The sequence below is a fragment of the Penicillium canescens genome, assembly GCF_028828765.1.
Source record: "Penicillium canescens strain IBT 15451 chromosome Unknown utg000003l_segment0_segment0, whole genome shotgun sequence".
NCBI classification, from domain to species: domain Eukaryota; kingdom Fungi; phylum Ascomycota; class Eurotiomycetes; order Eurotiales; family Aspergillaceae; genus Penicillium; species Penicillium canescens.
Window position 1 is genome coordinate 3,387,419 of NW_026703965.1, and position 22,729 is coordinate 3,410,147.

Here is a 22,729-nt window from a genome sequence, read left to right on the forward strand (position 1 = left end):
TGAATTGGTGTTATGGCCTTTCTGCTGGGTGCTCTTTGGCTTAGTTATTGTTTTCAAGGAGGGCTCTTTTACAAGACAATGCATTGCATCTTATTACACTCTATCATATGAATGAAACATGTGGATGACCAAAAAAATCCAAAATCTGCTATAGAACCTTGACATGATGGATATATGCAAGTAGATCGTAGTGTAGGGCCTTATTCGTTGACAACCAAAGTATTATCTCTTACAACATGTCAATTTGACTAGACAATCCGGTATATAAGACCAAAAATGTCATGCGACCATGCCAGTACTCCAAGTCTATAGTTATAGATCGTGGTACTCAGATCGCCCGTTGGCTCCAGCGTATCACGTGAGGGCTTTATCGCAACGTCTGGCGGAGAAAAGAAAACAAATTACAATGCGCATGCAGAAAAGGAATATAAAACCCCAATAATCGTCAGTTGAGTGACTCTTGCATATAAGCGCGTTTCGTCCGACTCCACCTGGGCACCGAACCTCCCACCAAGCCCCGCGCTCTCATTCGTTCACCCACCGTGGAAATTTAATTGCCCGCATTTCGCACAACCACCCCTCCTTGTATCTCTCCATCTCTCAAGATACTTATCCGGCGGTTCGTGGCGCGATCGGCGCCTTGGAGATTTACTCCTCACTATCGTGCATTCTCCAGGATGGCTCAGAACTCTGCCTCCCAAAATCCCAGTGAGTACAATGACTCATTACAGTGTCGCAGAAGCTCATGCATGTTACTCGAACAGCGGGTGAGCCTACGGCTCCCCTTACCAGCGCACCCCCTCAGGTCGACGAACAGACGCGCACCCAGATCGCCGATGCCGCCGCAAAGGACGCCCAGGGCCAGCACCAGGGTGGCGATGCCGCTCCCAAGGTGAAGACCGAGAAGGAGTGTATGTTACAACCAGGTTGACAGCTGGTCCCTTTCGTCCGTATGGACCATGATACTATGGGCATTCGCTAATACATTGGACGGCTTATAGTGGAAAAGGAGCGCAAGAAGGCCGAGAAGGACAAGAAGTTTAAAGAGAAGCAAGCGGCCAAGGCTGCTAAGGCTGCTGCCACCAAGGACGCACCTCCCAAGGCCGACAAGAAGGCCAAGCCCGAGAAGGAAAAGACCACCGATGCATACGATCCTCATGTTATCGAGGCTGGCCGTCTCGATTGGTGGGAGGAGCGTGATCTCTTCAAGCCCGAATTTGGCCCTGATGGCAAGGTCAAGTCCGAGGGTTCCTTTGTTATTCCTATTCCCCCTCCTAACGTTACCGGTTCTCTTCACATGGGTCACGCCCTGACCAACGCCCTGCAAGACACTATGATCCGTTGGCAAAGAATGAAGGGCAAGACCACACTGTGGCTTCCTGGAATGGACCACGCCGGTATCTCCACCCAGAGTGTTGTCGAGAAGATGCTGTGGAAGAAGGAGAAGAAGACCCGTCACGACATTGGCCGTGAGGCCATGGTTGGTCTGATTTGGGACTGGAAGGACGAGTACCACAAGAACATCAAGAACGCCCTGCGCCGTGTTGGTGGTTCTTTCGACTGGAGCCGTGAGGCCTTCACCATGGACCCCAACCTGTCCGCTGCTGTGACCGAGACCTTCGTTCGTCTGCACGAGGAGGGTATCATCTACCGTGCCAACCGCCTCGTCAACTGGTGTGTGCACTTGAACACTTCTCTGTCTAACCTCGAGGTTGAGAACAAGGAGATCGAGGGCCGCACACTTCTCGATGTGCCCGGTTACGACAAGAAGGTCGAATTTGGTGTCTTGACTCACTTCTGCTACGAGATTGATGGCAGCAAGGAGCGCATTGAGATTGCTACCACTCGTCCCGAGACCATGGTTGGTGACACTGGTATTGCTGTTCACCCCGACGACAAGCGCTACCAGCACCTCATTGGCAAGAATGCCCGTCATCCTTTCGTGGACCGTCTGCTTCCTATTGTTGCTGACAAGGAGGTCGACCCCGAGTTCGGTACTGGTGCTGTCAAGATCACCCCTGCCCACGATTTCAATGATTTCAACCGTGGTAAGGCCCACAACCTGGAGTTCATCTCCGTCATGAACGATGACGGTACCTTCAACAAGCACGGTGGTCCCTTCGCCGGCATGAAGCGCTTCGATGCCCGTTACAAGGTCATCGATGCCCTCAAGGAGCAGGGTCTGTACGTGAAGTGGGAGCACAACCCCATGAAGGTTCCCCGCTGTGCCAAGTCCAACGATGTCATTGAGCCCATCCTCAAGCCCCAGTGGTGGATGAAGATGGAGAGCTTGGCTAAGCCTGCCATCGAGGCGGTCGAGAACGGTGATATCATCATTCGCCCCGAGTCCGCCGAGAAGAGCTACTTCCGCTGGATGCGCAACCTGAATGACTGGTGTCTGTCCCGTCAGCTCTGGTGGGGTCACCAGGCCCCTGCCTACTTCGTCAAGATCGAGGGCGAGGATGGCGATGACAGCGACGGCAACCTATGGGTTACCGGCCGCACTGAAGAGGATGCCCGTAAGAAGGCCGAGGAGAAGTTCCCCGGTAAGAATTTCTCTCTGGTCCGGGATCCCGATGTTCTCGACACATGGTTCTCTTCTGGTCTGTGGCCCTTCTCTACTCTGGGCTGGCCCCGCCAGACCCACGACTTCGAGAACCTGTACCCTACCTCCGTTTTGGAGACTGGCTGGGATATTCTCTTTTTCTGGGTCGCTCGTATGATCATGCTAGGTATTAAGATGACTGGCAAGATTCCCTTCAAGGAGGTCTACTGTCACTCACTGATCAGAGATTCCGAGGGCCGTAAGATGTCCAAATCTCTGGGTAACGTTATTGATCCTCTGGATGTCATGGAGGGTATCCAATTGCAGACTCTCCACGACAAGCTGCAGCTGGGTAACATTGCCGATAAGGAGATTGCCACTGCTACCAAGTACCAGAAGAAGGCTTTCCCCAAGGGTATCCCCGAGTGCGGTGCTGACGCTCTCCGCTTCGCCCTTGTTTCTTACACCACCGGAGGTATGTATATTTGATGTCCGTTCTTATATCATTCGCTAACAACAGCTCGCAGGTGGTGATATTGCATTCGATATCCAGGTTATTCACGGCTACCGTAGGTTCTGTAACAAGATCTACCAGGCTACCAAGTTCGTTCTTGGCAAGCTGGGTGATGACTTCAAGCCCCAGGCTGCTGTTAAGAAGACTGGCCATGAATCTCTCTCCGAGCGCTGGATTCTGCACAAGTTCAACGCTGCCGCCAAGGAAATCAATGAGGCCCTTGAGCAGCGCGAGTTCTCCCAAACCGCCCAGATCTCCTACCAATACTGGTACGCCCAACTGTGCGATGTGTTCCTCGAGAACTCCAAGTACCTATTGGCCGCCGAGGCCTCGCCCGAGACCCAGGAGTCTGCCAAGCAGACCCTCTACACTGCCCTCGACGGTGCTCTGACCATGATCCACCCCATCATGCCCTTCGTCACCGAGCACCTGTGGCAGCGTCTTCCCCGCCGCGCAGGGGACGAGACCATCTCGATCATGAAGGCCAAGTACCCTGAATACATTGCCGAGTTCGATGACCCCGCCGCCGCCGACGCCTACGAGCTCATCCTCAACTCCTCCAAGGCCATCCGCTCAATTCTGGCCCAGTACGACGTCAAGACCCAGGGCGACATCATCATCCAGACCTACGATGCCACCAGCGAGAAGACCATCTCCGAGCAGATGACCACTATTAAGTCTCTAGGTGGTAAGACCCTCGGCGAGCTGACCCACCTCGGCCCAGACAACAAGAACCCCCATCCGGCTGTGTTGTTGCCCCCGTCGGTGCCGAGGCCGCCGTCTACCTCCGCGTCTCCAAGGAGGTCGCCCTCGAGCAAGAAGAGAAGGCCAAGGCCAGTCTCGACAAGGCTCTCTCGACTGTTCGCAAGTCTCAGGGTATCATGAACGGCCCTGGCTGGAAGGACAAGGTCAAGGCTGAGGTTCGTGAGGCTGAGGAGAAGCGTCTTCGTGATGCTGAGAGTGAAGCTGCTCGTCTTGAGGAGCAGATTAAGGAGTTTGAGAAGCTGCGCTTGGAGTGAAATATACATGTGTGGTTAAAGATACAAAATAAATGAATTGATTCCCTCTTGTTAAACTGTTCCCTCCATGGGTAACATTCTGCTAACTTACTCGTGCATAACTGTTCCGTATTGACATGTTAGTATTGAAAAGAAACAGAATGCTTCAAGGAGACCTGGAACAATATGGATTATGTACGTAGGTCATGCAGAAACTTTCCCGTTAGAAGGCTTTCTCTTTCCCTGGGTATTCATTATCCTCGCCGGTCTAAGCTTAATGCACTCCAAGAGCAAGCTTGCCATACTGTCTCCTAGCAGTGCATTGAAAAGCCTCCTCGACAGACTGATCAGGTTTGGTGGGAATTGATTTCAGGGGAGTGATGAAAGGTAAAAAGACGGAGAAATTAGCATTATAAGATACTGCTACAGCGAACAATCAACAGCCAAAATATATAAATATGTGGCTAACCATCCCCTTGCTATGCATCATGGTATAAAAACGGTTTGTTCCTTGAAATACCCAGACTGAAAAAAGCACAATCAAAAGAATAATCTCTTAAGAAAACAATGAAGTCTGCTGAGTGCTAAGCTAAGCTAAAACTGAAAAACACAAAAAAAATGGTTTCCCTGGGAATCGAACCCAGAACCTTTCCGGAACACTTGCTTGAGGCAATTGTTAACGGAAAATCATAACCGCTAGACCAGGAAACCAGTTGATGTAAGACGGCCCACTTTTCGCCACTGTGAGTGGTAACGAGAAAGCAGACAGACCCCACGTGACAATATCCCTTATCGATAGCAGTGCCAAGCCATCGATCCAAAACTTTTCCGCTCTTTTGATATTTTTGCTACGAGCCTTTCAGCAGATTATCCACACCACAATGTTGAGAGAAGTGTAAGTTCAAACTGCCTTTCAAGATCGAAATTCTCCACTAATACCCTGATTTTCAGAAAGGCCAAGAACCCGCGCACTGCGCGCATCCTGAAAGCGCGGGAGCCCCAGCTCATCGAACCCCCCAAGAAGACCCTGATCTTCCACGGCACAAAATGTCCCCAGGCCCTGGATACCGTTCTCAAGACTTTCCATCACCTGACGAAGCCTTACTCGGTCCTCTTCCACAAGAAGAATGAGAACTTGCACCCGTACGAGAACTCGGAGAGCCTCGAATTCCTGGCGAACAAGAACGAGTGTGGTCTGGTCGCCTTTGGAAGCCACAACAAGAAGCGCCCCAACTGCATCACATTGGCCCGTATCTTCAACTCACAACTCCTCGACCTGTGCGAGTTGAACTTGCTGCCCGCCAGGGACGGCGAGGCCATCCCTCCTATCAACGAGCTTAAGATGGACGTTGGTCTCGGACTCCGCCCTATGATGCTGTTCGCCGGTAGCCCCTGGGACGACCCTACATCAACTGCCCACACCATTCTCAAGAGCACTTTCCTCGACATGTTCAAGGGCGAGGAGACCCACCAGATCGACGTCGAGGGTCTTCAGTATGTCTTGATGGTTGCCGCCGACGAGCCCCAAGCCGGTCTCTCTCCCATCATCCACCTTCGTTGGTACAGAGTTGTCACCAAGCGCAGCGGCCACAAGCTTCCCCGCGTTGAGTTGGAGGAGGTTGGCCCCAAGTTCGACTTCAAGGTTGGCCGCACACGCCAGGCCGCTCCTGAGGTTCAGAAGGAGTCCATGAAGCAGGGCAAGCGTCCCAATGAGGAGGCCCGCACCAAGAAGAACATCATCACCGACTCGATGGGTGACAAGATTGGTCGTGTTCACCTTGGCAAGCAGGATCTGTCGGGCTTGCAGACTCGTAAGATGAAGGGTCTCAAGCGCCGGGCGGGTATGGAGTCAGACGATGAGGAGCAGGAGGAGGATATCATGAGCGTGGATGATGACTCTGAAGAGGAAGAAGAGAGCCACAAGCGGGCACGGAAAAACTAAGATTTGCATTACTTCTTTTGCTAAGGCGTTTGGGCCGGACGGGATTGTATACTTTCTGCGCCTGTATGAGCAGTCTTATCGGCATATGAAAAGCTTTTTAACTCTACAATGATAAAGATATTGATCGATATAATGCTATACTCCGATGCCCTTAGTCAAGATCTATATACAGCCACGTGACCATGACGTCGGCTCAGCTCTCACATGCCGAGGCCCTTCTCAATGCGGAACCGAGTAAAGTGCCGTCCCCCTCCCTGTCTCCTTCACCTTCTATCCTTACTCTGTTCGTTTCTGTTCGCCATCATCCCTAAGTCTATCGTCCCGGTGTACCACCCCTATCGACCGCCGAACAGAATCTGACCTCCTACCGAGGTCCAGCGGCGGCATGGATACACTGCTGGTAGGTATCGCAAACGACACGATAAACAAAGATACTAACGATATCCGCGCAGTCCCAACTGGATGCACTCATCCTCAAACCCGAACTCGCGCCGTTACTGTCCCTAGTCAAGGGTGCTCGCAATGGAATCGTCTACGGATCGAAAGTGCGCTTTCCGCATGCGCTGGTGTACGTTAGCCGTCGGACAACCGGAAAACATGATATAACAGATTGCTGACCAGTGTGGACTTTATGTAGGATGATATTCCTGTTTCGGTCTGGAACGTACGTCGCTCCCCTACGCTCGCTTCATGATTTTCGCGGAACTGATCCTTTCGCTATAGCATACGGGAAAAAACCAAACTTGTTTTCAAAGCTACTCGCCAGCACGCGCGCAACCTCTCCACATTCGCTATCATATACAAGGCTTCTATGATCCTTCTACGGAATATCAACCCTGGCGGTGCCGGGAAGGAGGGCCGGTATGATAGTTTCTTTGCAGGCCTGCTGGGCGGGTATGCAGTTTTCGGACGACAGCCGGGCAGTATTAGCCAGCAGGTATGTATAGCTACCCCAGATATGTTGGCGGACCTGGGATTATATTCCACTTTCTCCCTCCTGACTACCTCTGGAACTAACATATCGCTAGATCGTCATCTATGTTTTCGCCCGTGTGATGCTTGCTCTCGCCAAACTCGCTATCCAACCCAACATGCACCCTCTATCCTCCCTCATCACACCAGAGGCACGTACTAAGATCACGGATAATGCCTGGCCCGTGTTCGCCAGTATGACCTGGGCCTTTGTCATGTACATTTTCCGGTGGTACCCGGAGACCTTGGCTTCCAGCTTACGGAGTAGTATGGTATACATGTATGTTTCTCCTCCATATAACCTGACGCTAGCATCGCTGGAAAATAGAAGCCTTTCACTTTTGATGCTAACTTTGGTTATAGCTACGCCGACTCTGACCATTGGGATTCCCTCCGCACACTATTCATACACAACAAATAAGCACCCGGCGGGACCGTTTCTTAATTACTTTTCCGTCTTTCTTCTTTTTCCCCCTTTGGACATATATGGCGCATAGAGCGGTTGTTACTTGGGTGCTTAGTGTTTCCCGTAAGACACATTCGACCTGTGCATTTCATTTCAGGACCTGCTCATTACGCTTACGCCCTGTATTATGAGACATGGACTTTCTCTTATATTTTTGCTTGATAACATATAAACTTTGATATATCTTGACTCCATGGGACTATCCGTAGCTTTGGACCTTGAATATGTATCGCAGAGACGTTATGGCAGACAACAAAAACAGGGGAAAACGTGCAAGATCAAGGTATTTTTACAGCCGTGTTTTAGTAGGCCAATACTGAATGACTAGGTACCATTTCATACCGAAAATGCAGCTTACAATTCCCAAGTAAAGTACGCAAAGCCGTATCAGGTAAAACAGCATGGAAGGGTATCAGATAAAATTAATTTTTCGAAAGAATACAAGAATCAAAACGACAGGGATATCGTACAAAAAATCGATCAGAAAAAGCAAAGATATCAAAGCACCACTGACTACACCATTTACTGCTACTCACCATCAACCTCAACAAGAACCTTCAAATCACCATCCATCCAGTCAACGGTATCAGCCGAGAGCAAAGCAATAGTCCAATCCTTCTGACTCTGAACAACAAGCATCCCATCCGGCAACCAGACCTTGACTCTCCACTCGGCGACAACAGCTGATTCGCGCGCTTCCTGCGCGGCAGTGTTCATGTTGAGACCCTCTGAATCCTGGAATGGCAAACCGGGGATCTGGCCAGGGTATCGACGGAGGATTGCTTGCTTGACGGTGTCGATGTTGGGGCATTGGCTGGCAGGCAGGTCGAATCTGGGGAGAATGCGTTTTCCGCCCTGGAGAACGTTGATGCGGAGAGAGGTCTGAGCGTTTGGGGGGGGTTTGTGGTTATTGGTGCCTGAGTTTGCTCAACGGGTGTGAAAGGCTGTTGCTGGGGGTGAAATTGGTCGTGCGCATCTTGAGTTTGAGTTGGGTGGCCGTGCCTGTTCGCGATGTTCTCGCGTATGATGCGTGAGACATCGCGAGTAATACTGCTTGCACTGTTTGGGGTGTTAGCTGGTATTCTTTTGGTATAGGAAGAAAGGATTGCTTACAATTCATCGCGGGCTGGAAGGTTGCGCCCCCCGCCGATGCGCCAGTTCAGGTTCGAGCAGGTGTTTGCGTGAATAATGCGGTTGATGTTTGCGTCTTCGCAAGCAGGTGGACAGTCGCATTCTCCGCCGTGGATGACTTGGTAATGGCTGTCGACCGCAGCGACGATTCCACGCCAGTCGGGCTGCTGGAGACCGGAGAGAGACCAAAGGTTATCAAGTTCGTATCCTTGATTGTAATTATCATAGCATCGGGCAATCTCCTCCCAGTCAACGGTGTAACCGTCCAAGAGGAGATCTGTCAGACCAATGTTCACAGATTGGGTAGTGTCCATTGTTGGTTGCTGCACGGGAGGTGGAGGTGGAGGCATTGACTGCGACATATCGTCAGGACGATGTTGCTGATTCTGCATTTGGAGGTGCTGCTCGGGTGAGAAGCGTGGGCTGTTCAGATTGGAGAAATCCTCAGTCTTGCGACGACGACGTTCATCAGCACCACCACCCTTGCGAGTTTCAATAGCGTATTGACGTTGTCTTTCGTTAGTGACCATACGTCGCAGCAAAGGAATGACCAGTGAGATGATTTTGTGATGGTCACGCGGCCAGATGTAAGCTCTCGGACCCATGCCCTCATTGACAACATTCTCTCCAAAGAAGCGCTCCCCATTGCCTTCTCCTTCGAGGAATTGACGAACGCAATTCCAAAGACGAAGTTTGACCATCTCGCTATCTCCCTTTCCACGCTGGCCAACACACTCCCGCCTCTCAGGGTGTTCATCATTCAACATGTAATTCTTCGCAGCAGCTTGCAGATGCAAAAAGTTCTCAGGCGAGATCTCAAGCGACGAAAACATCTTCGAGATAGGAGGCCGAGTGTATTTCTTATTGCTAGAAGGCTGGCGGAACAATGCCGCAGCAGAATGCACACCAACAGCACGAGCATCCGACAAAGACTGAGGCTGAACAGGACGAATATCCATATTATCTCCAGCACCAGCATAGCCATGAGGCTGCTGAGCGGAATGAGACTGCTGCTGCGATCCCGAAAGACCAGCACCCGCCAAGGCCGGATCAAGATTATCGTCATTCCTCTTTCGCTTTTTCGAAACCGTGCGGGAAAGACCTGGGGATTGCGAGTGATCACTATGACTGGGAACCCGCAAATGTCTGCCATTGTTCATGCCAGTTCCGAAGTTCGTCTCCGCGAACTTTCCGTCTCCAAACCCGTCGTCGTCAAGGTGCATTTCAGCGCCATATCCGTCCAGCTGGTGGTGATGACCAGCTGCGCCGGCAGCTGCTGCAACTGCGGCAGCGGCAGCCCACTGAGAGACATCTTGGTCTGCGGCTGCGGTGGCCGCCTCCACTAATCCGGCGAGCTGGTTGTCGTTGGGCGCATACCCATTGTTCCCCAGTTGCGCATTCGGGTCGAGATGAGGAGCGGCAGCTGATTGAGAGGGGATATCGGAAGAAGAGGTGGTAGGAGGTTGGTTATTGGAGGAGCTCATTGTATCGAATTGGGCTAGAGCACTTTGCGCCCTAATTCCCTAATTCGATAAGCTGATAGGACGAAAAGTTGCTTTCGCAGGTGAGGGTTGGGTAGAAATCCGACGCGAAAAAGGCTTTGGAAACAGGAGCTTCTGAGTGCGCCTTGAGGGTCCGATCCGGTGTCAAAGAAGTTAATATCGAGCTCTTATCAAGCTCTTGTTGTTATCCACGCGCGAATAGCTTCGAATTTTGGCAACGCAGCTTGGGAGAGCACCGTGCGAATGTCAGAGTTGGCCACACCCCAGAGGGTGAAAAGCGCGCGTCTAAGAAAGAAATACGAAGCTCTGAAAATTCACAAAGCCGAAAAGCTTCGTTCGTTGGCGATAAGAGGCGCGGTTTGGAGATGCGATGTTTGCGTGGTTTGAATGAACGACAGACAGTGCAAACCCTGTCGAATCACGTGACTATCGCTTTCATGTGAATGCAACCTTACTAAGGTCAACTCCGTAGAATAATGTATGTTTATGTATAGTATGGCAAGAAATAACAGTAAGAAACAAGTGTAATTGTTTCTACATTGCTCATATAGATCCGAAGTGGCAAACAAGCAAAATAAACCAAGCACTGAGGTAACCAGGTACATTCAGGTTCAACACTATAGACCAATTATTATACTAAGTGAATGCCTATCTGCAATCTTATTGCGAATGTCTATTGTTTCATTGTAAAATATCATACACCCAATATTGAAGCAGAATCTAAAATACATGTCTAAATCAGATGTAACCAATCACTCCATGATAAATCCAATGGGAAATATACCGGCACAGATGAGACTTTTGCCGATGTCCAGAAATGCGGATATATCCAATCTCAAGATGTAAACCCAAAGCGCATGACTCGTGTATCAACGAGTATCCAAGAAAAAATGTTGTATAAATCATCATTCACAAACACCCATGCGGTGAGATATCAGTCGGGCCAGCCAAACAGATCAGAACCCATCACCCTCGTTCCAGGGACGACCAGCCTCCAGGGCACGGTTCCTAGGGTCCTTACCACGCTCAACAGCAGCCTGAAGCCTCTCAACAATCTCATTCTCCGCCCCCTCAATCTTCTGACTCAAAGACTCATCATCCCCAGCCGCAGGCGAAGTCAAATCCACCGCATCATCGGCAAAGTCAAGGTCATCAGCCAACCACATCCAACCGCCCACATCATTCTGCAACTCAGTAACTTTAGCCTCAAGAGCCTGATACTCCCTAAACTCATCATCCCCCCCAAAACAGAATCCATACCCATCACACAAACAAACAGTCTCCTCGACACAAAGTACAGCCTCGCCCGTGAATACATACTGCCACAAATACTCCCAAATCCGCCCCGTAATATAATCACTCAAATCAGTCCCCAACAACCAATCCCGATAATACACATACCGCGCATGTGGAATCGACCGGATCCGATCCCGCGATAGCGCAAATTGCGCACAGCACGGCTGAGCCAATACGTTCGGAATCGCCTCGTCGGGGAAGAGTTCCCCCCAAGCGCGCGCGAGCATGATCTCCTCCTGCTTCGACTCGTCTTCTTCGATAGCGCCGGGGTGCATCCACGCCGGACAGCCGGGCCCGTATCCGCAGCGGGTATTCATGTATCCTTCGCGGATAACGCGGTTTAGGTTTAGGCGGCGGAGCAGCTCGGCTGCGTCGCCGCCGAAGAGGTTATCGTTGTGCCAGGCGACTTGGTGCGAGTGCATGAAGACTGCTACGTCTGGTAGGCGGTCGTAGTGGTCCACTATGTAGGTGAGATAGATCATGACTTCGTGGCCCTTGTTCTTGGGTGGGTGGAGGGGTGCGGATGGGTCGTCGGCGACGTAGATGGCGCGCTGCCAGTCTGGGAGTTCCTCTGCGATCCAGCTTGTGTCTTCTTCTTTGGTGCGGGCGACTACCATTGTCTTTGTGTATTTGTAGCCTGGGGGTTTGGGCGTGCCTGGGATGAAGTTTGGTGGGGGCGCGTAGAGGTCGTTTGATGTGTGGCCGCGGGTTATGTTCCATCTTCCTGGTCCTGATCCTGAGGCATTGTTGGAAGGGAGTAGGTCGCCTAGACCTATGACTTGGGGGACCTCACGCCATGGTCTAGAGAGGCTTCGGGCTGTGAGAAGGAGGATGAGGAAGAAGCAGGCGCTGAGGAAGAGGACCGCTCGCCGTGGGAGAAGCATGGACGGGGTGTTCTATTTTATTAATTATCTGTTCGTAGGGTTAGCCTTGTGTCGCATGTTGTCGCACTGCAGCCAATGGTGTATGTGGGGGGCAGGGGTTGTTCGCCGGGTAATAGGTGCGAGGCTTTTGCCCGGGGGTCCTTACATAGCACAAATATCACCATCTCCTCATTGCCCTCCGGAGTGTTCGGAAGGGGTTGTAAGGGTGAAAGGAAAGGGTCAAAGGAAAAGACCTCCATGAGAGTAAGAGACAGGTCACTTTATCTTGTCCATTGGCCCTGAAACACGGGATGTGGAGTAGTGACTGGCGCAGCGCAATGACGAAACAAGCCTTTGGGGGGGTCTTTTAAGGTACGATCTTATGCAACTAACACCGCTATAGAAGACCGTATAGACCAATTGAGCAGCAATTGAAGCACTCAAGGCCCATAAGGACTTGAATATACCCCTACACAAATTTGCGAGCAATAATTGTGCATATTGCATCAATGATGCGTAGACAGGAGACTTGACGATCCCCCCTATCCGTGCATGTACTCAGCCACGCGGCCTTGGACCCCGGGGCCAAGACTGTCTCTATATGGACATACAGATAGGACCCTTTATTTATGTGCAATTCCTAGAGGTTACCATTGGACTACAGGTACACATTTGCAAATAGGCAGATGGAATTCAACTGTATAAAAATCATGAAAAGAAATCTGGGTATGATCTTTTGCTCGCGAGAAACGCCATGCAACGCTGGGGGATTGGAAAAGAAACCAGAAAGGGCTGAGCGGGCCCGAATGAAAAATACAAAATGTGCAGGATCAGGATGCGTCTTCATCGGCCTCTTCGACCGTGGCCGCACGAGCTTTGCCCTTGGACTCGGAGCCGTCGTCGTCAGTAGAATCATTCGCAGTTGCACCGTTGCTACCCCAGGTAGTTGGGATGGTGGCTGGGCCTTCCTTCGGGGACTCCGTAGACTCCGTGGGCGCAACATCAGTCCACTCTTGAGAAGGAGAGTCTGCCCGGGGCTCAGGGGAAGAAAAAGTGGGTGTGGGCTGCAGACTACCACTCCCATTCGTGGATGCCGTTATTTCAGTAGCCGTGCCTGACGCTTGCGCTCCTCCATCAAGCTGAGACTGAGCAACACCAAGGGAGGCGGCATCTCGGGGAGTGGCAACACTAGATGAAACCGTAGCGGAGGTAGTTTCTGTGGTAGTCATAGGCTGTACTGTCTGAGGTACACCGACGCCATACTGCGTAGATTGCAAAGGCAACAGAGTCCAACCTGGAGGGAGTGTGAGCCCTTCTGGCAGACGAGGGTCTCCGGAACCCATAGTAGCATCTGGGCTTGTATCGAACCGGTGGCTCGTGAAACCCAGTGGGATCTGACCAGGATTTAGAGATGGGACTGGTTGGGCGAGAGTATTTCCATTCCTGCGCAATTGCTCCAGCTCCACCTGGAGTTGACGCACGCGGTTCAGTTGCTCCGTGGCAATACGGAGAGAGTTAATCTCAGTGGTGATCCGCTGCTCAATCTGCAGCAGTTGAAGGTTGAGATCAACAGGGAGGGATACCCCTGGGGTCTGTGGGGCAGGCGCGGGGGTGGGGGCTTGGGGACGGCGGCCGAACCCAAATCCAAGCCCAATATGTCGGCCCTGAGGATTGGGGATTGGGTTTGCTGCAGGTTGCCCTGCTGGATTGCCTTGGTGAATCTGTTGGTGAAGATTGTGGAAAATATCTCCCCGTACAGCCCCGAAGCCAATTCGGAAGGGTCCAAACTGATAGACTCGCGCACGAGGTTGTCCATTTGCGCCTTGTTGACCAGGTTGACCATGTTGCGGAGCCCCAGCGTTATTGCCAGCAGCTCCCTGTGTTCGCGTGGGCACGAGGACAGGGCGCCGACAAGTCGGGCAGTTTTGTTGCCTCTCAAGCCAGCTTCTGAGGCATGCAAAATGCAAGATGTGACCACACGGAAGCTTCTTGGGACGGAGACGGTCAGGAACACGGCGCGCTCCAGCTGCTGGCTGTCCAGGCTCCGCGCCGGCACCGGCTGCCGGCTGAACCGGGGTCATTTCCTCGCGACAGATGATACACACATCCTCCCGGGAGACCTCATCTGCCGATGCATCCGGATACCTTTCATTCATGTCTCGGGTTGCATTCCGGTAGCGAAGGAAGTCCATAATGCGACGAGCGAACGAGCGGATGGTCACCACAACGTCCCGCAAGATGTGAATGGGCAGGCCGTAGAAAGTGAGGAGAATTCCAAAGAAGGACAGATAGACCACGAGCTTCAGCAAGTCGGTCAAAAGATCAAGGTAAAACACCCAGCGGCCCTTCTCTTCCCATCCGGGGACGTCAATCTCCATCTCATCCACATCATTCTCATCAGGTAGGTCGGTAGGAGGGGAGGCAGCTCCTGCGCGTGCGTGTTCTTGGATAGCTTGCACACGTGCAGCGCGAATCTCAGCACGGCGTTCGTCCATCTTGGCCTTGACTTGCTGGCGGGTTATGAAGATTTCGGTCAATGCGATGGCGTATCGGAGGAGGGTAGAGGTCGAAAGGATAGTCAAGATTGCGAATTCAAATCCAAACATGACCATCATATCTGGTCGCGCCTGGCTGATGACAGTATGCACGCAGTACTGCAACATGAAGGAGTCAAATAGCACCGTCAACACCAGCGACAGCGCCAGTCGAATATGGAACAGCCGCGGATTAGCCGGAGGTTGTTGTTCCAAGTATTCGACACGGCCTTCACCAATCCAGCCCCAGACCTTGCCAACCAGCAGCGAAATGAACATAACCAAAAACCAGCCCCCAAGTTCACCCCGGAAGATGGTCATGGCCAGACATGTCTCTGTGACGGCGAACCACGCCCGTTCATAGAGTTGTTCAGTTTCGATTGCTCGCAAGGGTCCGTAGAGAAGTCGCTGAAGCCAGAAGAGTACAAAGCCGGTGATGAGAAGGCATAAATTCGTGAGAATCTAGAGACAGGTCAGTCAGCGGATGACCCCGTGTGACAACCGAAGTGGACAACTCACCATAAGATTCGCGCTACTTTGCGAAAGGTAGATGCATGCTGAATAGAAATTGGCCCTCTGATGAAGGGCTTTGAGAAATACACCGGTGGCCAGGACCACCGAGACCTGTAAACGGGGTTAGCGGTCTCCCCTCCATTCAGCTGCGGTACTACTTACCCCAGTATATGCGGCCAGTCTCATGGCTGTCGACTGAGATGGATGAGCCGAAGGTCATGGACCAAGGAAAAGTGAGAGACTAGCGTCTCAAGGAAGCATTTGGCGGAGAGAGTAAGGGAATGCCGTATCTTGTGGAGTGTAGCTTGATCTGGACAGCTTTCCAGAGCGCTCTCCGCATCTTACGTCAGCCACTGCACGTGCCGTCAATCTATAAGTTACGCCAAACTTTTTGAGAGTATTGTAAGGATTGAGTGAGATTGAATGGAATTGAGTGAAACTGAGTTAAATGGAACATAAGATACAAAGTGTCACTTTGAATGACTTGATCTAACTTACAAGGACTCGATTCCTATGACCTCATTGACACTTCGGCTGAACATCGAACCAAACAAACAAACAATAGTATATCTGTTTAGATTCTACATCAATGAATGATAATATAATATACAATGGCATTATAGCTTTCTAATATTTAACTAGCAATACAGAAACAAAAGCACCAAGATCTATGAATAACGTCGATCGGTGTTTATCTGATCACCGTCATGTGACCCCACCCCGGAAACATGACCTGCTCAGGCGTGCAGCTGAGGACTTCCCACTTCACTCTGCATCAAGGGGATTATTTCTTTGCTAAATCCCACCCTCATTTTATCTATCTGAAATGAATCATCGTCGGTGATGGCTTCGTCACCGGCATTGTTTACTGCCTCGCGCAGCCAGACGCTAACCTATCTATTGGCGGTGTGCCCCTTCTCCATCGCCTTCCTAGTTTTCATCAATTCATCCATCTCCTTCGTGGTAACGGATCTAATTGGACTTCATGATGGAGAGGGCGATGCCGTGGGAACTCTAGGCTTCGCGGATGAACTCCTTGCGCTAGCCGCCTGCCCATTTTGGGGTGTTCTCTCAGACCGTATTGGAGTTCGACATGTAAGCCGTCTACTGGTTATCAACGGTGCAATGATATTGATCTTCACTCTAGGTATGTACTGCAGGCTATGCCATTGTAGGCCTCGCACTAGTCCTGTTTGTGCAGGCCACGAATATCTACCCGCAGCTTCTTCTTGGTAGGTTGCTTTTCAGCGTTGGTGGCTCGGCTGTCTCGACCATGGTCACAGCTGTCTTGCCAACTGTCACTGGCAAACCTCTCAGTGCTCAGGCATATCGTGCGTCTATTTCCTCAGAGCTGACCATCACACCTGAGCGTGCCCGCAACGGTTACAACCTGAGGGATGCCGGTAATTCCGGTGCATCCCCATCCGCCCGACTTTCAGGTTTCGTTGGAATGTGTGCTGGCTGTGGTGCGCTCGTGGCACTGGTCGTGTTCCTGCCGCTTCCAGCTCGATTTGAGAAGGCTGGGTTGACACCTTCTCAGGCAATCCAACGCAGCTATTACTTAGTCGCTGTTGTTTCCCTTGTCATTAGTCTTGTATGCTTCATCGGACTGCGTGATCTTCCAGGGGACAAGGATAAATCCTGGAGTGCACTTTGGAAATCCAAAGACTCTTGTTATGACGAAGACGACGAAGATTCAATCTCAGATGTCCCAAGGTTGCCATATTGGAAGCAGCTAACAACTGCCCTCTTTCTGGGATTCCGAAACCGCGACATTGGCCTGGGCTACGTCGGGGGCTTTGTGGCCCGAGCCTCGTCTGTGGGAGTCTCACTGTTCATCCCCCTGGCCGTCAATCACTATTATCGGGCGTCGGGTCTTTGTGATGAAGCACAACCGATACATGGGTCTGGATTGGGTGATATCAAGAAAGCGTGCCCGCGTGCATATATCGTTGCCTCCATCCTAACCGGTGTATCCCAATTGGTTGCTTTGATTTCAGCCCCAGCATTCGGGTATCTGACGGATAAATCGCGTCGGTATAATTTCCCACTCCTCTTTGCCGCCTTGGTGGGAATTATCGGGTACCTAGTATTTGCCAAGCTTCCAAGCCCTCTATTCAAAGAACCCGATGGTAGCCCAGGGGTATTTGCTGTGATGGCTTTGATTGGAATCAGCCAGATCGGAGCAATTGTTTGCAGTTTGGCAGTACTCAGCAACGGCATCCTGCGCGTCAGTATCGACGATGAAACCTTGAGAAAAATATGTGACGAGCAACGCGCCGCGGCGCGTCAGGACGCCGAGCCTGGTGAGGGCCAGCCTCTTCTGGGAGGAGCCGTCAATCACCGACTGGAGCGTCTGTCGCATTTGAAAGGCTCCATTGCTGGCGTGTACTCGTTGTACGGCGGGGCAGGAATTCTGCTGCTCACCAAAGTGGGTGGGCTCTTATTTGATGTGTTGTCGTCAGGCACCCCATTTTATATTATGGCTGGCTTCAATGGCGTGCTGCTTGCCACGGGACTTGTATGTGGGGGCCTCAATCATTTTGGGGCGCTTGGAAGGACTCGGTGATTTTGCATAAAATATTATACTGAGGGATCCCCCCTGAGAATATAATTTCAGCCCAAGGCCGAATGGGGCCGGCCGATTGTATTATACGAGGTTCGGCAAAAGTGGGTTGAAATTAAATTGAGCAAACTGGTTCATGACAGTAATTAATTTCCGATAGCGTCGCGAGTTTGGGACAGCCCCAGCGTAATCTGAATCGTGCACTAAACACGCTAATGAGATAGTGTGGCTGACTGGGGAAATTAAGAACAGATACGAAGTAGATACGAAGTAGATATCGATGATCTACGCATGCATTGAACCGAAGAGTACAATGTACCTCCACCTGATGCTTCCAGATCACTATGGACAACAGTCTGAATTTTCAACTGTTGATCTCATCTCGCTAGTCTCCGGCCTAATGAGGAGCATCAAACAACCTTCCCTATTAGGTGCTTGACCCAGGGGTCCGTTCGGCCTTTAGTCCAGGGAAGGTTTAGCGTCGTCCTTAACATCAGAACTAAACGCCTCCAGTTCCCCGTAAACAACCGCCTTGGGGCCATTGGGGGGCACTTGGTCCCCCTTTTCTTCTTGCTGGCCCCGTCGAACCCCTGGGGCCTGTTCCTGGCACGTTGGAACCCGCTGGCCAATGCAGTCTCAATCTTGGCGCGCCGCATTGGGGCAACGCCTGCCAAGTCAATATGACCCCCGTTTTCGCGCACTTCTCTTCTTCTCTTTTCTTACCTTCAGGCTCCAGAAGTCCGTCTTTCACTCTTTCATTTCGTGCTTCAGTCTCTCGTTAAAATCCAGTCGTTCGTTTTGAACAGTCGCTCTCTACCGTGTACTCACATTTATCGCGCAATTCCGCCCATTTCACCAATTTCCAATATATGAATACCGCTTGAACATCATTTGCCAAAATGCGTTTCTACTCTGTCGCTCTGTTGACCGGCGCTACCGCCGTTGCTGCCGGTAACACTGCAGACCTCCTTCTGCCCGGCTTCCAGGGCAAGGACCTCCAAGCCGGTATCATCGGCTCAGTATGTACCCCGTGATGTGTGCGCATAATGCGCTATCTGCCAACAATCGACTAACAATTCCCAGGAGGGAGATGCGACTACCTACCGCATCACCTGCCCTCAGACCGTGGCCGCCTCTGCCTGCGGTATCCCCGGCGAGGGCATGACTGCGATTGCCGCCCCGACTTCCATGCAGCTCCGCAACGTCAATATGCAGGGAACGTAAGTACACGCGACACCACGCGCATCGCATATCGCATCCGATACTGATATTAAACAGCACTGGAACCCTGTCCTGCAACGTCCAAGGCACCACCTACGCCTCTTGCCAGGCCTCCGCTGGCACCGTCACTCCCTCCGGTACTCTGGGCTCGGCCGACCTCAACTGGATGCCCGTGACCGTCACCGGTCCCTGCTCCACCAGCACCCCGACTCCCACGTCGACTCCCACCCCGACCTCGACCCCGTCTAGCACCACCGCGGTCGTGACTCCCACCCAAACCCCCACCTCCACCATGACCCCGACCATGACCCCCAAGAAGTCCTCCTCGGCTCTCATCTCCACCCCGCTCGCCACTTCCACTCCCCTGGTCGCTGCCCCCACCAGCGACGCAGCCATCTCCGGAACTGGCGCGCCCTCTGCTTCCCCCTCGGCTTTCAACGCCGCCGGCCAGCTCGGAGGAAACCTCTGGACCGTTGGGGGTGCCGTTCTGGCCCTGGCTTGCGCTTTCATCTAAAGCAAGGCGTACATCTAATCTGATTTGATGTATTCCAAACCGGCTGTTGTGTTGGTTGTGTGAAGTACGAGCCTTGTGCTCGGTTTTAATTGTTCCGGGGTTTCTGTTTCTTCCGTTGTTTCGTTCGGACGTAATCATGTATCCCACATATGTGTCCATCTACTATTCCTTAATGTTTGATACCTTTCTCCACGACAGACTACGATCTAGCGTCTTCTTTTCATACGTGTATCTTCAGTCCTTGAATATACCATTTTCTGCCCCTTCAGTGCTCATCCATCGAATGCGATGACATTCATCATGTCTCCGTAATCTACATGTATCCCGCAGAAGACATGTGGAGTCGCTTTGATCCATAGATCATTTCTGGGTCCAAGCTGTCATTGGTAACACTATTGATCGCGTAGCATGCAGCGCAAAGCACGTCGCTGCAAGGGCGTCATGTCCAATTAGGGCTAATTGATATTAACGCCTTGACTACGTCTTGGCATCGCGTCAAAAGTACAAAAGTGGATGTATCACATATCAAACAAAGAAGACCATCTTTGCTTCGGGAATGTATCCCAGCTAGTCTCTCAAATATGCTCTCCCTATGACCCATCTCCTACTATGTTGGGACGACTTCCAAGGTTACTGCATGTAGATGGCCAATAAAATCCATTATTATCAACATTCAAGCCATGGAATTAGCCACTCTCTAGAAGAGGAAGAGACATTAAACCCGAATAGCAAAAAGCAACACATCCGTAGCAAATCTTCATCTATCTCTGATCCAGATCCAGATCTAGTGCAGCCACCTAGAAATCCCGTGAAAACGAAAAACGATTACAACCAACCCCAAACGCAAAGACAGAAAAGCACGAGTAAAGAACGTAAATCGTGGATCTCATGAAAGTCATCCAAATCACCCAACCCCGATCCGCATTGTACAACTGCAGAAAAATGCCCCAAGGTCGACTTTGTATCGTGTCTCTTCAGTTCAGATCGATCTCTTACTTTGAGGACATAGTCAAAGGCTCCTGTGGCGGCATTTCCGCATCGGGGAATCTATCCGTCAACTTGACCATGAGAGGAGGCTTTTCCCAGAGAAAGTAGACTTTCTGATCGGGCCAGTTGGTACTTTCAGGCGAGAGAGCGATGTCGAAGTCGAACAGTAGTTTGCAGAGAATCAGGCGGATTTCGCAGTAGGCGAGGCTGGATTGTGGGATATGGGATTTAGTATATTACGTGTATTGAATGGCGTGTCTCCAGTTATTGGACTGATACTCACTTTCTTCCAAGGCATACCCGGGGTCCGAGGCTGAACGGCTGTAGGACGTCTTTCTGGTCATTTCCGAAGACTGGGTCGGTTCCTAGCCACCGCTCTGGCATGAATCGATTTGGCAATGCGAAGTTTGATCCCGAGTGGTATGAGGCGTAGTGATGGCAGGATACGATTGTCTGATTTGGATTAGTGACTGGCATTCTGAATAGAAGGCTTTTATACGGTGCGTACCCCCTCTGCCACGAATTGGCCGTTGATGACTGCTCCGCCCTGTGGGACAACCCGTGCTAGGCTGGTCACGAAAGGCGGATACATGCGCAGGGACTCCTCGATGACAGCTGCCAGGTAGGTTAGGCCGATCATGCCGCGGAAAGTAATGTCACTTTCTTTCTTGAAGACGTTCCGGATTTCAGAAACGAGCTGGCTCATGATGTGTGGGTAGGTACACAGGAAGAAGATGCAACCAGACAACAGAGTTGCAGAGGTCTCGCTGCCTGCCACAATTAGACTGTTTAATTAGCATATTGTTCATCTTGCATAGACCTTTTGCATAGACCGAGAGAAGAACGATCAAATGAGACCCGGAATGCAACCCACATAAACCCATTCGAATGAATCTCAGCTCTAGTCATTATCCGCTTGCTCTCACGATACTGGCCCATATCCTCGCTAAGTCCATTCTGAAGAATGGCCGACATGAAATCCGGACGAGCCATATTAGTTTCCAAACGGCGGTCAACCTTCTGGGCAGTCATATCAAAGTGCTCCTGGCCTTTCCGCTTGGCCTCAGCAGGAACCAACAGACTTAAGGCCCCCTTAATCAAAGGAAACTGGTTGGCAACTCCATGAAAAGCAATAACTTTCATAGAATCGAAAATCAACCGGATCCAAGGGTGAAGCTGGCTATTCTTCAGGCAGTCGAAAGACTCACCGAACATCAGATCACCAGTAATGTCAAAAGTGGTAAAGTTCATCCAGCTCTTGATATCAACAAGCGAATCCCCATGCTCGACACGCAACCGCAGTTTGTTGATCAGCGTATCGACATAGCCTCTGATTAAACCCTCCTGCTCTCTCAGCGCTTTCTCGGAAAAGGCATGAGCCAGCAACCGTCTCTGTCGTGCGTGGGTTGAATTGTCGACGGCACATACTAGATGGTCAACACCATTTGCAGGCTTAATGTAATGACTCCGATCTTTCTGAAAACAACCACCGGGTCTGTTGCCATAGATATCACGGAAACTCTGGGGCGTATTGAAAGCAAGCTCATCCGGGGAAATTCGAATAGCCGGGCCATACCGGTCATGCAGAGCCAAGATATCCAGATGATTATAGCCACGCAGAACGGAGACGTTCAAGGGGATGCGCGAGATAGCCCATAGCTTCGGACCGGGGAAATGGCGCAGCGGAGAAAGCCAGAAAGCGTAGATGATGCTGTACGAGACCCAGAGTAAGAACTGTGAGATTGCAGATGGTTAGCGCGGTACAGGGCGAGACCGGACAAGACAACCGGAAACTAAGATGCCTGAGACGAGGTAAGATGAGCTGCTGTGTGTCGGGTGGGATAGGGAAAGGACAAGGGCTTTGATATAGGGGTCCTGCAGCCGGCAACAGACGAGGGAGTACGGGTAATGCAATACCGCAGCTTACCAGGAATCCTGCGGCCGAGCCCCAGATGCGAGCCTCCAAAGCTGCCCACGACGAGATGATCGTGAGATATGAGGTGAGGGAGGACCACAGGGACAGTGTCAATGTCATACATGCCCCGGAAGCCATGTTATTACGAAGATCGGGACCTCCGGTTCTTGGAAGAGAGTAAAGAAGGAATTTGCAAAGGAAACGATTGGATGCCAAGCTAAGACAAAGAAACCAAAGTTGCACCAAGTGC

The 22,729-nt window shown here is 51.4% G+C and overlaps 9 protein-coding genes across 9 annotated transcripts; 5 read left to right on the forward strand and 4 right to left on the reverse strand.

Moving 5' to 3' along the window:
• Positions 1–677: 677 nt before the first annotated feature.
• On the forward strand, positions 678–4,078 carry N7446_004732 (valine--tRNA ligase; the record flags this gene model as incomplete). Its single annotated transcript, XM_058513481.1, has 5 exons — positions 678–708; positions 765–911; positions 1,002–3,020; positions 3,073–3,747; positions 3,792–4,078. 5 exons carry the CDS (start codon positions 678–680, stop codon positions 4,076–4,078), a joined length of 3,159 nt encoding a protein of 1,052 aa, XP_058374810.1.
• Positions 4,079–4,938: 860 nt separating this feature from the next.
• Positions 4,939–5,999, forward strand: N7446_004733 (rRNA-binding ribosome biosynthesis protein RPF2; the record flags this gene model as incomplete). Its single annotated transcript, XM_058513482.1, has 2 exons — positions 4,939–4,952; positions 5,009–5,999. The coding sequence occupies 2 exons, from the start codon at positions 4,939–4,941 to the stop codon at positions 5,997–5,999; spliced, it is 1,005 nt and encodes a 334-aa protein (XP_058374811.1).
• Positions 6,000–6,384: 385 nt separating this feature from the next.
• N7446_004734 (Tim17/Tim22/Tim23/Pmp24 family protein) lies at positions 6,385–7,392 on the forward strand (the record flags this gene model as incomplete). The annotated part of the gene is made up of 6 exons (XM_058513483.1): positions 6,385–6,399; positions 6,452–6,567; positions 6,637–6,663; positions 6,723–6,936; positions 7,028–7,251; positions 7,335–7,392. 6 exons carry the CDS (start codon positions 6,385–6,387, stop codon positions 7,390–7,392), a joined length of 654 nt encoding a protein of 217 aa, XP_058374812.1.
• A 573-nt stretch (positions 7,393–7,965) lies between these two features.
• On the reverse strand, positions 7,966–10,504 carry N7446_004735 (uncharacterized protein; the record flags this gene model as incomplete). The annotated part of the gene is given in 3 exon segments (XM_058513484.1): positions 7,966–8,172; positions 8,187–8,496; positions 8,551–10,504. The coding sequence occupies 3 exon segments, from the start codon at positions 10,050–10,052 to the stop codon at positions 7,966–7,968; spliced, it is 2,019 nt and encodes a 672-aa protein (XP_058374813.1). The 5' UTR covers positions 10,053–10,504.
• Positions 10,505–11,026: 522 nt separating this feature from the next.
• On the reverse strand, positions 11,027–12,250 carry N7446_004736 (DUF3431 domain-containing protein; the record flags this gene model as incomplete). The annotated part of the gene is made up of 1 exon (XM_058513485.1): positions 11,027–12,250. One exon carries the CDS (start codon positions 12,248–12,250, stop codon positions 11,027–11,029), a length of 1,224 nt encoding a protein of 407 aa, XP_058374814.1.
• An 809-nt stretch (positions 12,251–13,059) lies between these two features.
• hrdA (E3 ubiquitin-protein ligase HRD1) lies at positions 13,060–15,555 on the reverse strand (the record flags this gene model as incomplete). The annotated part of the gene is made up of 3 exons (XM_058513486.1): positions 15,439–15,555; positions 15,283–15,387; positions 13,060–15,225 (listed from the first exon to the last, which is right to left on the reverse strand). Exons 1-3 carry the CDS (start codon positions 15,460–15,462, stop codon positions 13,060–13,062), a joined length of 2,295 nt encoding a protein of 764 aa, XP_058374815.1. The 5' UTR covers positions 15,463–15,555.
• A 564-nt stretch (positions 15,556–16,119) lies between these two features.
• Positions 16,120–17,845, forward strand: N7446_004738 (putative MFS transporter; the record flags this gene model as incomplete). The annotated part of the gene is made up of 2 exons (XM_058513487.1): positions 16,120–16,371; positions 16,424–17,845. 2 exons carry the CDS (start codon positions 16,120–16,122, stop codon positions 17,843–17,845), a joined length of 1,674 nt encoding a protein of 557 aa, XP_058374816.1.
• An 896-nt stretch (positions 17,846–18,741) lies between these two features.
• N7446_004739 (putative GPI anchored glycoprotein) lies at positions 18,742–19,577 on the forward strand (the record flags this gene model as incomplete). The annotated part of the gene is made up of 3 exons (XM_058513488.1): positions 18,742–18,861; positions 18,926–19,062; positions 19,121–19,577. The coding sequence occupies 3 exons, from the start codon at positions 18,742–18,744 to the stop codon at positions 19,575–19,577; spliced, it is 714 nt and encodes a 237-aa protein (XP_058374817.1).
• A 992-nt stretch (positions 19,578–20,569) lies between these two features.
• Positions 20,570–22,599, reverse strand: N7446_004740 (cytochrome P450; the record flags this gene model as incomplete). Its single annotated transcript, XM_058513489.1, has 5 exons — positions 20,570–20,771; positions 20,848–21,017; positions 21,073–21,349; positions 21,439–22,298; positions 22,492–22,599. The coding sequence occupies 5 exons, from the start codon at positions 22,597–22,599 to the stop codon at positions 20,570–20,572; spliced, it is 1,617 nt and encodes a 538-aa protein (XP_058374818.1).
• Positions 22,600–22,729: the final 130 nt, after the last annotated feature.